At 39.1% G+C, this 18,154-nt stretch overlaps 2 protein-coding genes across 2 annotated transcripts in view; both read left to right on the top strand.

The window, feature by feature from the left end:
• ATP10D (ATPase phospholipid transporting 10D (putative)) overlaps positions 1-18,154 on the top strand; it is a 125,778-nt gene that overhangs the window by 11,229 nt on the left and 96,395 nt on the right. The gene's annotated exons all lie outside the window — the stretch shown is intronic.
• LOC133212081 (gamma-aminobutyric acid receptor subunit beta-1-like) overlaps positions 1-18,154 on the top strand; it is a 62,169-nt gene that overhangs the window by 18,114 nt on the left and 25,901 nt on the right. Inside the window, exon 2 of the mRNA XM_061353110.1 lies at positions 13,616-13,698. Coding sequence (XP_061209094.1) covers positions 13,616-13,698 — 83 coding nt within the window. The remainder of the gene's footprint in view (positions 1-13,615; positions 13,699-18,154) is intronic.

The following is an 18,154-nucleotide window of genomic DNA, read 5'->3' as shown; positions in this document are numbered from 1 at the left end:
GGGGAAAGCATTTGTAGAAGTATATTATCTATAGGACATACACATTTCTTTAAATTATGAAATATATATTTAGTTCATGAAATAACACTCTTTATAAGAAGCCATTTGCTCTGTTTATGAGGGATGTTCAGGTTACAGAGGAGCAGTGACAGATGTACATTCAAGATGCTGTACAACTATACATCAGTCTGCTGGATCACTGGTGCACACAGCATTCAGTGAATATAAGGCAGCACCAAGTATTATTTACAATTAAAAAGACATTTCATTTTTAATATAAATGAAGTCTAAAACCAAATAAACCAGGACAAAGCATCAATGGAGCAAGTTGTTCTCTCTCCTATTAAAATACAAATAGAGTTAAACAAGCGAATATATGTATACAGCTCTAGAACAGCTTACAATTCTTATGCCTTTTTCTTTCCCATAAAACATTTTTGGCATTCACAACTGCTACCCACCTTGTAAAACAACTACTGCTACTGAAAGACAAAAACAGTGAAAACATTCCCTCCCCCCCCACCACTTTCAAATACAAAATATCCATACCACACCAGTTCAAAATTATCAATATTGGGTCTCGTTATCAGATCTTTTAGGACAAAAATATCTCTTTGGCATAAACCCAATTTTCTTTTCAAAGAATCTGCATATGACTCATCGGTGCTGGCAGTCAGGAGAAACTAAATGCTCTAAGTATAATTAAGCTTCTCACTCTCTGGGGCTTGTCAACGTGCTCTATGTTATGCAAGCCCAGCTGAACTGGGTGAAAAGGACAAGCTCAAATTAAATTCACACAGATAAGCCCACATATGTACACTTACATTCTCTCCTAAACTAAACTGTGCTGATTTAAGATCTTTCCCAGTCTACTCCCATAACCATTTCTCTGCTAGAGATTACAGCTCTCTCATAGATGCTAACTAAGGTTACTTTGGTGAACACTTCCTAATCTATTTTGGTCGCTATGAGCTAGTTACCACCTTACCCAATCTAACTACCAGCTAACAAAAATAGATGCACAAAGACTATTCAAGTTATTCCCACATCAGTAGTTCTGTTGGTAGATAATAATGGATTTTAATTAGAATCATAGAATCATAGAATACTTAGGGTTGGAAGGGACCTTAAGATCATCAAGTTCCAACCCCCCTGCCATGGGCAGGGACACCTTGCTCTAAACCGTATTACCCAAGGCCTCGTCCAACCTGGCCTTGAGCACTGCCAGAGATGGAGCATTCACATCCTCCCTGGACAACCTATTCCAGTGCCTCACCACCCTATCAGGAAAGAATTTCCTCCTTATATCCAATCTAAACTTCCCCTCTTTAAGTTTTAACCCATTACCCCTTGTCCTACCCCTACAGTCCCTAATGAAGAGTCCCTCCCCAGCATCCCTATAGGCCCCCTCCAGATACTGGAAGGCTCCTATGAGGTCTCCACTCAGCCTTCTCTTCTCCAGGCTGAACAGCCCCAACTTTCTCAGCCTATCTTCATATGGGAGGTGCTCCAGCCCCCTGATCATTCTCGTGGCCCTCCTCTGGACTTGTTCCAACAGTTCCATGTCCTTTTTATGTTGAAGACACCAGAAATGCACACAATACTCCAAGTGAGGTCTCACAAGAGCAGAATAAAGGGGCAGGATCACCTCCTTCGACCTGCTGGTCACACTCCTTTCGATGCAGCCCAGGATACGTTTGGCTTTCTGGGCTGCAAGCGCACACTGCTGGCTCATGTTCATTTTCTCATTGACCAGTACCCCCAAGTCCTTCTCTGCAGGGCTGCTCTCAATCCCTTCTCTGCCCAGCCTGTAGCTGTGCCTGGGATTGCTCCAACCCCAGTGTAGGACCTTGCACTTGGCATGGTTAAACTTCATGAGGTTGGCATCAGCCCACCTCACAAGCGTGTCAAGGTCCCTCTGGATGGCATTCCTTCCCTCCAGCGTATCAACCGAACCACACAGCTTGATGTCATCGGCAAACCTGCTGAGGGCGCACTCAATCCCACTGTCCATGTCAGCGACGAAGATGTTGAACAAGACCGGTCCCAACACCGATCCCTGAGGGACACCACTTGTTACTGGTCTCCGGCTGGACATTGAGCCATTGACCACAACTCTTTGTGTGCGGCCATCCAGCCAGTTCTTTATCCACCGAGTGGTCCATTCATCAAATTGATGTCTCTCCAATTTAGAGACAAGGGGACAGTCGGGGGCAATGTCGAACGCTTTACACAAATCCAGGTAGATGACATCAACTGCTCTACCCCTGTCCATCAGTTCTGTAGCCCAATCATAGAAGGCCACCAAATTGTTCAGGCAGGATTTCCCCTTAGTGAAGCCATGCTGGCTGTCACCAAGCACCTTGTTGTTTTTCATGTGCCTTAGCATGCCTTCCAGGAGAATGTGCTCGAAGATTTTGCCAGGCAGAGAGGTGAGACTGACTGGTCTGTAATTCCCTGGTTAGTCTCACCTATTCTCAGAGAACGGGAATAGACTAGAAGATGGTAACCTCTTCATTTAGTGCTAATGCAGCTGGGAAAGGACATGCATCTACTCAACAAGGACAGTGAAATTTTTTTCTCCTAGCAAAGAAGTACTGAAGGGAGATGTCCAGAAAGGGGAAAAACATTAGGGAAAAGTGCTGTTTAAGCCGCAGGACAATACTATCTCAAAGGCAAAGGTGTACACACCAGCCATAAATCAATTCAGATGGCAAATCAGAGGACTAACTATCAGAAAAATGTTGTTCCCCAAAAACTTGCTATTAAATATTTTGCCCTACTACTCCCAAGTATTTTAAGGAACATGTTGATCAGGTTATGAAAGAAACATTATGAGGCAGTAGTTGCAGCAGTACAAACAACAACCCAAAGATCCTTTCTTTCCCACTGTGTCCCAAATCTTGTTTTCCAATTAAAATGAATGACAGGGTATAACTTTTATTGCTATGTTTAATGGAATCAGCAGTGCAATTCACAAAGAAAAATAAGGCACAAGTACTACAGAAAAGCTGTATTGGAGTAAACTGGGGACAGCAGAATGTTTCTGTTATTTCAATGTTATAATTCATTTATGCTCATTCTAAAAGTTATGGGAATTAATAAGATGTTGTAACTAGAGATATCTTTAAAGTAATGCATGCCTTAAACTGATTCACTGTCACAGAATCAGTTTTGGGCCTCATGCTATGAAAGCATTAATTTCTTCTCTGATTTATCTTGTTTTCCAATTAAGATCCAGTGACAGGGCATGATCATCAACCAGTTTCCTCCACAAAAATCACATCAGAATTCCTTCCAAGTCATGGGTGTGCAAAAAGGCAATCTAATTTCTTCGTTCATGCTTTACTCTGCCGGCAGGGTCAATATTTTGGCAAAGATCCTCTCATTAAGATCCTAGTGCAAGAGTTTCATTTTACTTTCAGTTCTCCACTAAAATTAGTCACTGTACATGGTAGATTAACCAAGCTCAGCTTCAGATGCACTCACATTTCCTCACAACATATGTTTCAAGACATAATTATGCTGCCAGCTTCACTGACTGGAATTATTAGCTTTCACATTCAACAACCTATTTGGAACAAATGAGGTGTGCTTACTCTCTGGTCAGGATGGGAGAACACGGGAAAACATTAAATACAAGACACCTGAGAAAAACCTTCAGAAATCAATCACACTTCAGAATAAGAATTGCTTGGATGGTCTGTAAAGGCTTGATAATTTAAGATTTTCTCTGTAAGTGGTAAAATCATATTTTAGTGAGTGTTAGATCTCAGAGTCAGTTACAAACATGAAGTATTACAAAGCCATATTGTAGGAAGCCATTTCATCCTGATATTGCAATCTTTCCTAGGTGATACATGTCGTTAATAAATTTTGTAGGTGAGCCCATTATAAAGAAATGTGACCATAAAACTAACCACAGATTCAAGTGGAAGCCTCTTTTCCTTTGCATCACGGTTCCTCCCATCTCTTACCTATCATTCTTTTCTCCACAGAACCCCCTATAGAAAATGCTGCTTTCCCTCTCTGTTGCATACTCTTAGGAGCAGGGACTATAGAAACATGAAGTCCTAAAAATCTCAAGTCAAATTTCTCTGTAATTAATTAGTTATTATATTCCTCTTCCTTGTTCCTTCCTCACAAACAGACACTTGGACTGGCCAGGCACTCATTTCCACAAATCCCACAGAAGTTCAGCACTTATCTACCTTCTCTGCTGTATTTTTCAAAGCCAGCTCCCTTCTCAGTTCTTGGTTCCAGAAGAAGATAGACAATGGAGCCAAACACAAACAACAAAAAGAGGAAAATACCTCCCCAGGTACTCCCAGTTGCTCTCTCAGAGCCCTGCCCTTTCTGTTGGCCCACACAGGTGTTGGTCAGTAATAGCGGCAGCATAACAGAGAGTCAGAAGACATACCAGTTCAAAACCGTTCTGTTTCTCACATGTGTTTTGCAAAATCGAAACAAGATTAAGCTTCTCAACTATGAAGGAGTCTCCATGTCACCCGTGAAAGCTTATAGCAACTCATTTCTCTTCATCTAAAACCACTAGATCTCTATGCCTCCCAGCCAAGTTTGTTTAATACTGAAGCCACTGTTTTACCCCATTTTTCCAGTGCATAGGTAAAGCTACAATCACTGGAAAAGGAGCAGACCCCCATCTTGGAAAACCCAACAGGCCAGGCGTCAAAAGAAGGCAAGAAATATGGAAGCAAGAAATTCTTTTGATCCTTGCTTCCCTCCTGTAACTGCAGGCTTCTGTTTGAGATGCACTGATACAGGTAATATTGACATGTAGTAGCTACATGAGAAACCCTGGTTTCTGAAGAGTCACACAGCACCTACAGGGAAATGACAGCACTCTCTTCCAGCCTCACCCCTGCTTCCAAAATCCAGAAGGATCTTCCTTGGTTACAAGAAAGACAGATAGCAGTGGGTCAATATGAAGTATGTCTGATTCCAGAAACAATCTGTTCTTCACCAGTTATTTTGACCAAGCACATCCCAAAGCCTTCCAATTACAAACCAGGCTGGATGTGGATGATACTGCCTAGATTCTTTTTCTACCAAAGAGGGGGGAGACATCTGAACATGTCTTTCTTTCACACACACACACAACACATAGCTTGGGGTCTGGTTTGGTTTTATTCTGGAGTAAACAATAGCAAAACGAACAACCCAAAAGATGAAGATACCAAATGACACTAACATCACTGCTATCATCCAGCAAACCTCTATTCCCTCCTTAGTAGGATATTTCAGTCTGTAGATACTACTTCCATCTAGGAATTTCAGTAGCAACATCAGTCTTCCTGTATTTAGCCACTTTTAGAAGGTTTGTATAGAGATACTTAAAGAGTTACAAATTTAGCACCATTTTTTAAATTTTAAAACCCAGTTATCTGACTTTACTTTCCTCTTGGACCTTCCTCTATGCTGAACACATCCCATCTAGCTCACTCGCTTTTTCTTTTGGCTTGCAACATACTTGCACTGTCAAGCTAAATTACTTTTTGCAGTAAATTTCAGCTCCAGCTCTCAGGCACTTTTTATTGAAGCATCTTGTTTGCCCTGGTAGAGTTATAGTTCTCTTTGGATTTATATTATAAAATTTATTTTCATGGGTTTGTAGATGTGCAGTAAAAATTCTCATTGCACTGAAATTTAGCTTACAAGCACCAAAGAAAGAGAGCTTTCTTTTGCTAATATTTAAGAAGTTACATTATAACATCTTAGTGATTTTTTTTTTTCTCTTTCTAGATCTTTACAAGTGGATGTCAATTTTGCTAGGTTATGTATTGCAGTGTTAGGTACTTTGCATGTCTCTACATTCAAAGATTGGATTCATTATGAACCCCCTCATGTCAGGGATCAATATAGAATCATAAAACAGTTTGGGTTGGAAGGGACCTTCAAAGGTCATCTAGTCCAACTCCCAGTACCCCAAAACCCATTAAGCTAGTGTTTTTAATATACTGAGCTTTCTTTTACTGACTCAACAACTTACCTTTATATCATCAGCTGCTAGCCCAACTCAAATTTTAAAATACACTCAGCATGATAGTGTAGTGATAGATTTCAATGAGGATCACTGAATAAACTCAGAATTAACATAATGCAGACAGTGGAGTGTAATGAACCCTTCCCATCAGGTGATCACCTTGACACCTGACATGCCAGAGCCTGGCCCACCCACACCAACCAGAAATTTCTGAACCTGGAATCCTTAAAGGAAGACCACAAGTGACCTTTTCCAGCAAACACACCTTCATAATTATATATCAAAATAAATAAAAATAACAAATACAATAAATACAGCCTGTAAGAGGGTAAAAAGGAATGAATAGCAGATGGATAACAGGTTTCAAACTCAAAGTCAGTTCAGTCCAGCAAAAGAATATTTACACTTAAATAGATGGTAGCATAAAGCTGAATCTCCTACTGTAGTCTTTAATAGTTCACTCAGCCTGAAAGTCTGGAATTGCCAGAGATAATGATACAGCACTGCAGCTCTTGCGCTTTGTAGCAGGCATTAGTTATTTACACCTGCTCCAACTCAGCACAAAATGCCAGTGACTCAGTCTGACACCATCATAATCTTGCTTACAAAGGCATAAATGAATCTACAATGCACAAGTCCAAGAGCTCTCCTTTTTAATTTTGCACGTCTTGCCATTGTGTATATCTAAAAGAGAACTAAGTTTTGAATTTTTTTTCAGATATTTTGTAACTATGACCACATCTCATCTGTGTACATGATCCAGGATTTTAAAAAAGTTCAATATCATACACACTAAACATGTTACAATGCACTGCACCCACTTCTACTTGCCTTTCAAAACTTCAGGTCATGTGTAACTCAGCAGAAACACTCATAACTAGAGCTCTAAAGACCTAACAGTGCCACCATTTGTGCACAGGGTCAACAGACTAGATAAAATATTTGGAACAGAAAATGTTTCCTGGGCATACAGGAGTGAAATATCATGGATACATGTTCCTCTTTTGCAATCAGTCTTGCTTTGTACTACTGTAATTCCTGTAGAAGCGTGGACTATTTCCACCCATTTTCTAGAGTATTAGATCATGTGAAGGAAGTTAGACCTTAGTCCCTGAGAAGCACTACCTCAAACTCACTTATTGCACATGCAGGCTACACATATAAATGTGCTGGGTGAGTTGGAAAGAAAGGATGCGGGAATGACAAATAGCCTGAGATGGACTACAAAGTGCTGAGGGGTAGGCCTCCACTTAAGTTGTTAACTTGGTCACAGAATATTAAAAATTCTGACAAAATGCCAGACCTAAGGCCCATTAGCCTGTTATCTTGTCCCCAACAATGAATAAGGGCAGGTATCTTGGGAAGAGCTTCAGATCATTTCTGATTTCTTGCTTTACCTTCCCCTCACCACCAAACTACCAGGTATTCTTAGAGAACTCATGATTTTTATGAAGTGAAAAAGACACCGTTCACTGCATAGCTTTGTAGGCACAAAAGCAATGTTAGAAACTAGTGCCTGGGTTATGTTAAAGAATATTAATAGAAGGAAACTGAAATTGCAAGACTAGGCACATGCTTACTGTAAGCAAACATCCTCTGCATCAGATCTGGTAACTGTCTGGACATATAAAAACCCACTTGCAAATCATTCTTTCTCTCAGGTGGATGTCACACTGTGCATTAAATCAGTGGCTTGCATTTGCCTAAGACATATTGAGCATACCCCACAGGATTAGGCTGTACTACCATGATTGACAGGAAAGATTATTTAATAATAGCATTTTGACTCTTCCAGGACTTCTGTCTGAAACAAAGCTCAAGCAGCTTACCAGCAATGGATTGACCTTGGCAATTTACTGGTGCATAACACTGACAGTGGAATAACATGACAAAATTCATTGTGTGCGAGCACGGCCTTCATCAGTCCTTCATCATCAGTACTCTCTTCAGAGGTGGTGCCATCTTTGAGGCCCAGCAGTGAGCATAATTGGTGAAATGATCCATGTTAAAACCAACCTGACGCATTTTTCCTGTCCTCATCTTTGTGTGACTTAAACAGTCGCTTTGCCCAATATAAGAGGTTGTTGGGCCCTTCTTGAGCAAGACCTGGTTCTCAGCTGCTTACAGTTTTATCTCTTTGAATGCTATATTTCTCCGTACACATCTTCCTCAACACACTTTTTATTTTCTCATGTTTATGCAACTTTACTGTTTCTCTGAGCAACATTAAAGGGAAATGTGTGTCGTAATTGCTAACCTAAATCCATGCAGAAGATTTCCTTTTAAGCTTGAGTGTTATCTCAGAATATGTAGTCCACAGCAGTGACCTAGGTGTTGACAGCTTGCCTCTCTAGAGTCAAAGATATAAAAAAAAACCCCACATTAAAAAGTAGCCAAAATATAACTAAATTTTACAAATAGTCAGATTATAACAATTTCCAATCTAAAAAAAATTGGTTTCCACATGCTGATATACGCATATCTAAAACTAAGTATCCACATTTTTTACTGTATCTAGCTCAGGACCCGATATTCCATTTTTCTCTCAACTTCTAATGAGATCTGTGAAAATGTTATTATTTATTCACCTATTGGCCCTTCTCAATTTTACTAACACTTGTAACTTCTTTTTAATAGGATTTGACCAGATAAGCAATACACAGACTGTCAAACATAGATTTTCCAAGTACACACTACATTATATAATATACACACTACCAACAAAATAATGCTAATGCTCAAATGTACATCCTGTACATTGTCTCTTTCAAGCACTACAAGTTGGGCATGTTTGCAGATTCAGAGCTGACATTTTCTGCCAGGGTCAAGCACTCAGGCTTTGCTTGGAAGTTTACAGTGTTAAGAGGCCTGACAAGTGTAAACCTTGTACATGGCAAGGACAGAATAAAAAAATGCCAATTAAATGCCCCTTTTTTTCTGCCATCAAATGTACATTTTTTCTGCTTTCCTCTGTTCCTTCAATAACTCTCCCTAAAAGTCATCCCATTAAATCTTAAACATGAAGGCTCTTTCCAGTTCCAGAAAATTTACACAAATTACACCAGGGATATGGGACTGGTGTACTGATGTCAAACAGTTGCTATGGGATTAAGTTCCCTGATACCACTGAAGCTAAATTAACACTGGTTTCATAAAATCAGTGTTTTACCTGGGATATGAAAGCCTATTTCCAGTGTGTACTGGAGTTCCAGCCCTGCAGTGGTTAAGAGAAGCATGGTAATTCTTTATTTGATTTCAAGATTTTATTTTGCTTTAAAGAAAAAAAAAAATAGTCCACCCCATTTCATAACTTCATATACATTTATAATTTATGCTCTGTTGACTGAGAGAAAAAAGAATGAACATATTAAAATTTGATATCTGTCCTCCAAATGAAGGAAACATTTCGCAACAGAATTTGCATTGTTTAGCTCTGATCATCTCCACATTTTGTTGTCATTGCTGTCTTAAACACTGCTTCTATTTCTACTTCAGGAATTGAGGCACAGCGTGTTGACAGCATTTTGATGAAATGCTCTCAGTATTAAACCATAACTCCACTTCCCGCATTCATTCTGAACTTACTTTAGCTGCTCACTGAGGATTTAACCCAAAATATTCTTCACCATTCATTCCTACAAGACCTGTTTCCCTGCAGAGAAACCTCTGGCAGTATTACCTAAGGGAGGCAGTTTTGTACATACCAGACATCACTGGTTTTTCTCATATGATTTTTGGCTAAAAATAACTTGACTATAGAGTAAGAATACAATATTCAGAGAGTCAGACACCAAAAGGAAAGCTAAGCAGTGGATCACATAACTTGAACTCCAAGCCAAATAAAACAAACACAAAAAAAAAAACCCAAACCAAAACCAGTTAATTTTGCCTTTTTTTGCAAATGTTATTTATCCTGCCTGTTAGCAATGCAGACTTCACTCCATTTTGGTATGTCTGAGTACTGACATGAAGCAAATGAAGTACCATAATGATATATTTCCACCAAACTGCTTGTCTTCTTTGTAATCCCATTTTTATCATTTGTTTATATATTTTTCCATTTTTGTAAATTATATGTTAGATTCAAAAGAATCTAAAGAATGTAAGGATCACGGGGTAAAAGGCACTGTGCAGACAAAACAAATTAGCTGCAATACTGGAAGTTAAAACATATTTTAAGAATGGAAAGCCTGGAAGAAGCATATCCTACTCTGAGATATAAATAGCTCTGCTTCAAGTGTCAGATTAGTCCTCCACTTAAACTTTTACAGAGCCTCATGATATTTCACCATTTCCACAAGCTACTTTTGCCCAGGGACTTTCAGGACTAATCCTCCTGAACACAGATTTATTGCAGCTTTGCCCTATCTTCAGACTATTCCATTCCCCTTCCTGCCATTACAGACTTTGATGTATTCTGCATTTGAATGTCTTCATTTGTAAGCTTCTGGTGCATGTGCTAGCCATCAGTTATTGTCTGCACTAAGAGAATGCAGCCAGTAATGGGTTTGGGATTTTATTCTATTTACAATAGAAGACCTGATTTTTTTTTTTTTAATTGAGACAGCAATCTGAGTTTAATTTATGTCCTTAAACAAGTTTTGTGGTTATCCAGAGCATAACGCCATTAAAAATTTTACACAGCTGAGATCTATCATGAGGGAGAAAGAAATGCTTGAAACACAGATTTATGATCTACAGGTAATGAATGTTGATGGATCCTAGAGCACTCCTACTGCAATTACAGGTAGCTGTTTTCCAGAAAGATTAAGATTCCCAAAAAAGTTTAAGTGCTTCCAGCTTTAAGAGGCACCACACTGTGTTAGTAGGTTGGTGACTCCCTCTCCTTCTGCCTGCCTTTTCACATTCACACTAGACACAGGTCAGGCTCAGCTGGCTCTGGAAAAATCCTTAGGCAAATGCTGCTCATCATCCCCACTGCCTGGGACACTGTACTGGTTCCCCAGTTGTGGGTCTACAAGTGAAACAGGATCCTTTCTGCTGCTGCTGGAAACCACAAACTCCAAGCTTCTTGACAGCCACCCTCCGCTGCCTGCTAGACAGTAGTCTCCAGCTGTCCTTCCCATCTCATGTTGTGCAGCTTTCAGGTCTGCAAACTTCAGCTAAAACCCTGTCATTCCCCTCTTCCCTGAAAGCAACTGCTTGCTATTGCAGCGGAGAGCGACAGTAGCAGTCAGCTCTGCTGCTAAGAGGTTAAAAGAGTCATGAGATGGAAAGCTGCTTACCGCCACCACCTTTGACTTTCCTCAAGGTATGTAGACTGGCTTTGAACTACAGGGACTGCCTTACAGGCCCTATAGGGAATTCAAAGTAGAGCTGAGGGAAGCAGAGAACATAGATCAAGTGCTTCTGTTTTACCTTTCCTTGTAGCATAGACAAGGAGTGATTTAACAAGGATGAAAGATGAGAAATTACCAATCAACAAACTAGATAGATTCGTATCACTTACTGCAACCAGAAATCAGTACTAGAGGTTTTATTATCTTTCTTCTGCATACTACAAATACTTCCAGACCTCAGACCCAATTAGCAATGCAGTGTCTTAGTCACACATACGTTCATTTTTGTTCTTAGATTATAGTAGTGATGAGTCACACCAAACTAACCAGTGCACCAAAATCTGCACAAATTGAGAGAAGACAATACAGTTGTCAGAATTACAGGGAAAAAAAAAAAAAAAGTAGAATATTTAGATCTCAGGTATGCAACAATTGCATAATTTACTGCTGCACAAATAATTTGCACTGATGTTATAAAGTACAACAAATTACTATTTTTTATGTAGCTTATGTGGGATATGCAAAACTGCAGAAGTCAGAAGTAGAGGTATGCTGGCTTTTAGGAAACAGCTGGCCACTGTAATTCCGTGGTCTAGGAAACACTATGTCAGCTTCTACTTCTGGATACACATGAATAAATCTGGTTGATATAGATGAACTAAATTACCATAAAGACCAACTTATTAATTGGGAACCAAACACTGCTCTATGATACCTTCATTTAAAAACATTTAACTGTGACTAATGTTAGTATACTGTAATGTGTGATCTTAAGCATTCCTAAGTAGCCATCTGACAAATGATTATTGCACATCTTCTCAGTAAGGTATATTTGGTACATGACTGAATTAAATGAGGTCCTACCTCTGCTGACACCCCTGACCTTTTCTATGACAAACGCAAAACCTGTTAAGACACATGCAAATCAGCCTAAGGAAAAGCATAAATATACCATTTCCATGGTACTTTACAGTATTCTAGAGCAGTTGCATGGACTTGCTAGATGTTCCTTTTACACAGCTAGAGAGATGGATTTCGTAGACTTAGGATAATTTGAAGAATGTCACCTTAATGAAGCATGTGGCTTTTTTTTTTTATTTGAATTATGTCAGTTCTGTGACAGCAAACATTATGACTCCAATACAGATGTAAGTGTGCTTGGCTTTTAGCACATCAAAAGTAAAACTTCTAGATGCATTCCTGTGGCATCAATTGACATGGAACTGGAGGACCAGGGCCAAATCTAGATCAAGAAAATAGGTTATTTGCCTTCCTCAGGTAGGAATTGCTGGGGGAGAGAGAGAGAAAACAATAAAATTGCAAGCCAAGTTTGCCCATTCACAACTACAAAAGTTTTATAAGGATTTAAGAACACTTCCCTCACAAAAAAAGGCAAATGCAGGTGATAACTTACTGCTCTGAGCTTGAAAGCACCACTGTGAGTGTCTTTCTTGAATGGATCTTTAAAAGAATCTATAATTTGACCACTGTCCTCACATAGTCACTTAACATTTCTCCGAAGGGGTCTGGGCTTAACAGCAAGTATTCACTTAGATGCTCTGTGATTTACAATGCAACAGGAGGGAGGAACAGACTCCTAAAAAGGCCTAGGCTATGAAGAATATCTTCAGGGACTGAATGTTAGCTCACATGCCCTCTAGAAGGAGAAAAGATCTGGAAGATCCCAATGCTACTCTCAATGTTTATCAAGTAACCACCACATAATGTTGTATTTCACAAGTGTTTGATAGCATCCTTCCATTTTTAAAGAGATAATGTACAATTATCACAGTTAATGAGAAACTGTTTATGAAACCATAAAAATAATCAAATGTTACCAATAATTCCACATCATGAATGAAAATGCACGTACCTATCTAACAAAATTAAAACAGCAGTAGGTGACAACAAATTGAACAAAGAAACTTGTCAGCAGTCCAAGATATAAATATTTTGCAAACCAGTTTGAAGACGTCTGAATTAAGGGCGTTAAAAATAAGATGTCCAAGTAGAAACTTCACTAAATGTTCTTCAAAACACTGAACACTTTAGCACATGCAGTTTTCAGCCAAAATTCTGTTCTATGGTATTTAGCATATGCCAGGATGCTTTATACTGTAACCAGTATATTGTGCTGTGTAAATTATTTAACCATGTTTTACAAGATATGTAAAGTCTGTATGTCAGGAATCCATGTGCATAACCATTCTGTATTTAAACAGACAGAAAAGCCACTGTACAAAATTTTGCCTTCTCAAACAAGTAAAACGTGGTTTCAAATCTGATTATTTTTTTCACCCTCCTCTTTCAGGATCACAACAACAGCTGCTTGCATGATGGATCTACGCAGATATCCTCTGGATGAACAAAACTGCACACTAGAAATCGAAAGCTGTAAGTTACTGGAGGGAGAGGGTTGGCCAAATGACAGCTGTGGATTGAAAGACATTCACAGTTTAGGCAAAACAGGAACAAGTTGTTCAAATACTGTGTGTCCAGTGAGTTTGCACACTGAACATACCTAATATATTTCCATAATACATAAGCCAAAATATCTTTAATTCATAATACTGGTTGATCCAAAATTGCAAGATGTCTTTCAAAATCTCTTGTCAATGAAGGGAGAAAAGTATTTCTTGATGATTAGATCAGAGGACAGCAACTGAGCACTGTCTATCTTCAGTGCATAATCACCACAGAACTTGAATTAATTGCTTCACCTCAGTGCATTCAAATCTAACATCAAGATTAACAACTACTTCACATAGTGGCGGCAGGATTGATCAATTGCTTTTACCAAACGCTTGGAGGTTATAAAAGGAAACAACTTGCTCCTTCAGCACCAAGGTCAGTGGCAGCTTTGTCAGCGTCTCCCATGACCACAGGATCAAGGTGTCATTGTCTTTATATCTTTTATAATGCTAGCATTTAGAGAAATGCCTATCTAAGTTTTTTAAAAGAATTTTGACTGTGTCATTGGTCAAACCAGCTGCTGCCACTGACCACAGAGCACTGTCTGAACAATCTGGCTAAGACTACGTAAAGTCCAAGGCAAAATAATGCATCATTTTTCTAAGAATTTCCATTTTTCACATTACAACTGTTGCACTGTCAGAGCTAAGCAATATTTTCTTGTACTAATACTTCTCTCTAAAGTATGAGGCTTTAGGAAGGATTAACAGATTATCCCAAATACAGAAGCTTGGTTCAATTTACTGACGAGAGAGGAAAATCTTAGTATTTGAACCTCTGGTTTGACGGATAGTTTGGAGTGTTAAACAAACAGAGAACCAAGCTGATCCAGGATTAACCAAAATAATTTCCTAATACCTATGTCATCAACAAAAGTGATGTTTTCATTGTTTGTAGCACATCCCATTCAAGGAACTGAAAGTTTTCACAAGCCCAGTAAGTTCAGTTTTCATTCTGCAGAAACTCATTAGATTTTGCTGTGGACTGAAAAGAGGTTAAATTCATAGAATCATAGAATCATAGAATAGTTAGGATTGGAAGGGACCTTAAGATCATCAAGTTCCAACCCCCCTGCCATGGGTAGGGACACCTTGCTCTAAACCATATTACCCAAGTCCTCGTCCAACCTAGCCCTGAACACTGCCAGGGATGAACCATTCACAACCTCCCTGGACAACCTATTCCAGTGCCTCACTACCCTAACAGGAAAGAATTTCCTCCTTATATCCAATCTAAACTTCCCCTCTTTAAGTTTTAACCCATTACCCCTTGTCCTACCCCTACAGTCCCTAATGAAGAGTCCCTCCCCAGCATCCCTATAGGCCCCCTTCAGATACTGGAAGGCTGCTATGAGGTCTCCACACAGTCTTCTCTTCTCCAGGCTGAACAGCCCCAACTTTCTCAGCCGATCTTCATATGGGAGGTGCTCCAGCCCCCTGATCATTCTCATGGCCCTCCTCTGGACTTGTTCCAACAGATCCATGTCCTTTTTATGTTGAGGACACCAGAACTGTACACAATGCTCCAAGTGAGGTCTCACGAGAGCAGAATAAAGGGGCAGGATCACCTCCTTTGACCTGCTGGTCACACAATTCATCATAACCCCACGGCATCAATTTTCAAAAGCATTCCGTTAGTCTTCAGTTGCTTAGATTTGACAAAAACATTTTCACAGTGTCGAAACAGTAGAATATTCATGTATAAGACATTTAATAGCATTGCAACACCAATATAAAATAAACAAGTCTAAGCCAAAGCTGAAGTTGCTTTGAATCTTAGAAAATGTAGCTGGGAAAAAAAATCAGTTTATTTTGGAGTGCAGTGGTTTTCATCACTTGTTTATACATAAATGTAATATATCTCAAAGTATCTATCTGTGAGGTGGCAACTATCAGGCACTGAAAAAAAAAGCATATAGTCAGTCTAGAGCACTGACGAGACAAGATGGGCTCTCAGCTCAATGTTTATACTCGTTTATAATTTATACTTGATGGCAGCAGAAAGATGCCTTATTTAAAGCATACCTTCAAAATCACTTTCCATAATGAAGTACTTTGGGCTTTTGTAAGTGTACAACCAATATCAGCCTTAATATAAGTCAGTGGAGCTTCCGCTTTTCACTTGGATTTTAAACTGTTTGGTAAGAAACTTGAAATGTTTTCCCCAAAATTATTTGCTTTTGCTCCTTTTCCTGGGATGTCATTTTATAGTGATTTTAGAGATTCTTTGCCAGGTTGAGAATAACAAACTTTTTATTTCACCAGCAAAAGATTCCAATCAAGTAAACATTCACAGTAGGCTTAATGAAAATTTATTAGAGAACATTGTCTGAACAGAACCTGCCCATTTATTTCTTTAGAGATTCAAAAATAATGGAGTTTATTTTTAAAATCCTAGTGTTTTGGCACTACAGGCAGACTTCTCGGAAAGAGAAGCAGAGAGACAGTGTTGTCAATGTTCCCTGTGAAGCACTTCGATAGCTGCAGTCCTGAGTCACCACAATAGCTTATTCTCTGTTCACTGTTCAACATGCACATGAACACCTCTGGAAGGACATACTGGTTTTGCACCATATTAAATCCCCTCAACAGATGAGGTAGCATGGCAAGCTGGGCCAAGTCGATATACATGTAGCGAATACTTGTGTTAGGGCAACATGCATTAACTTTCCCTGTGCACCTGCTTTCAGTTAGCCTGTCCATATCCACATTGCTCTGAGTGATTGAAGCACCCCAAACCCACACCCCTGTGTATGAACACATTTTCTTCTCATTCCTGAGAAGCAGAGAAAGTAGGCAATTGTAACTTCCCTTTCCAGTGCTGCCCATCACACTAGTGATCTCCCCAGTTACTTTCTACTAGTGCAAAACTCTCAGAGTCTCATAGTCCACTACCTCACAGGACATACAGAGATGCTCCCTAAGCAGTGTGGCTGTCATACTCACCCTAGGGCTTTGCAGTTCCCTGATGGTTTTGGCACAAAACAGTTTTCTTGATGTTGCCTGCTGCTGCTTAGCTCATCTTATGGTTTAAACTTATTAAGATGTGCAATAGATGCATTTGGAGAATGAGTCATATCTTTGCAAAATAAAAGTGCATGACACTCCTCTTAACTAACTCTTCTATCCAATCATCAGAAGAAATGAATATACATATGTACTGCAGTAATCAAAATGGAAGGCTTCATACTGAAGTTGCCTTCATATGGAATTCATACCTGAATTTATTTGCTGGGAGATAGTTAATTTGAAGTCTCCAGTCCAGTCATGACTAAAGCTGATCAAAGTACATGAGCATTTATCAACTAGCAGACCAAATAATTAAACCAGACTGACACTTTTCTGGCTCATACCTCTTTATTCATAAATGAAGCTTTGTAGGGATGAATGCTCAATGGGAATGGATTTAGTAATATTACTTAGGCCTCATCAAGAATCAAAATTAGCATCTGACAGAATAAGCAATTAAAATGCTAACACAGTCTGGGATGAGAGAACACAATGTCACCCATGTAGCCAGTCACACATCCCCAGAAGAAAATTGCTTTTCAGATCTTTTGAACACGTGCTATGAATAATTCATGTCTCAAGATATATATATTGAGATATTAATACTTATTAAGTCTATCAAAAGAAATCAATAAAATATTTATTCACAATTTGCCAAGAGGTCAAAATTGGCAGAGTACAGTACTACTCATGAGTATTTAGATCAGTTCTACTAACAACTGAGTGATTTTTCCGAAAGGACTAATATACTAAGCTGCTACCTAGCTCTCAACAGCACATAATCTGGCATAGACATAACAGGTCTGATCTTCAGCTAGTGAAAGTTGGCATGGCTCCATTTTTGTCAATTAAGCAACCAGAACTCACACCGAGAATCTTCTCTATCTGCTTTTTTATTAGGTGTTTTGAATGTTTGTTCCAAGTGGATGGCTCTTTCCTCAGCCCACCCTTTAAATTACATCTGATCAGCAGAAGCACAGTAAATTAACTCAGAAATCAAGACATGTTCATGAGGAGTGTTCAATGCCTGTAGAAAACGCACACAACAATCTGGATTGTGAGCAAAAGACAAAGATTGAATAATAAAACAAGTCAAAGGTCTGTATGGGCATGTAAAATATCTGTCCTGCATTTAAATAGGAGTAGTTATTAAAATTATCTCCACTTTCCTGCAGATGTAAATGCATGGCTAGCATGGAGGTGCATACCTGCAGGTGCAATCACAAGAAATGTGATTGTGCAATAGAAATAGCAAGCAAAAGCCGAACAGCTAAACCAATACTGAGACACTAGACCATGACAAAGATGAATGATATGATTTTTACACCATTGTTAAACTCCCCTAAAAAATGAACTTTATGAGCTTTATG

Source organism: Neopsephotus bourkii, unplaced genomic scaffold (genome assembly GCF_033783945.1).
Source record: "Neopsephotus bourkii isolate Nb327-2 ecotype Australia unplaced genomic scaffold, CSIRO-AGI_Nbou_v1 NB_54, whole genome shotgun sequence".
Lineage (NCBI taxonomy): Eukaryota > Metazoa > Chordata > Aves > Psittaciformes > Psittacidae > Neopsephotus > Neopsephotus bourkii.
The sequence above is the reverse complement of the archived record's forward strand: the minus strand, read 5'-3'. Positions and strand labels throughout refer to the sequence as shown.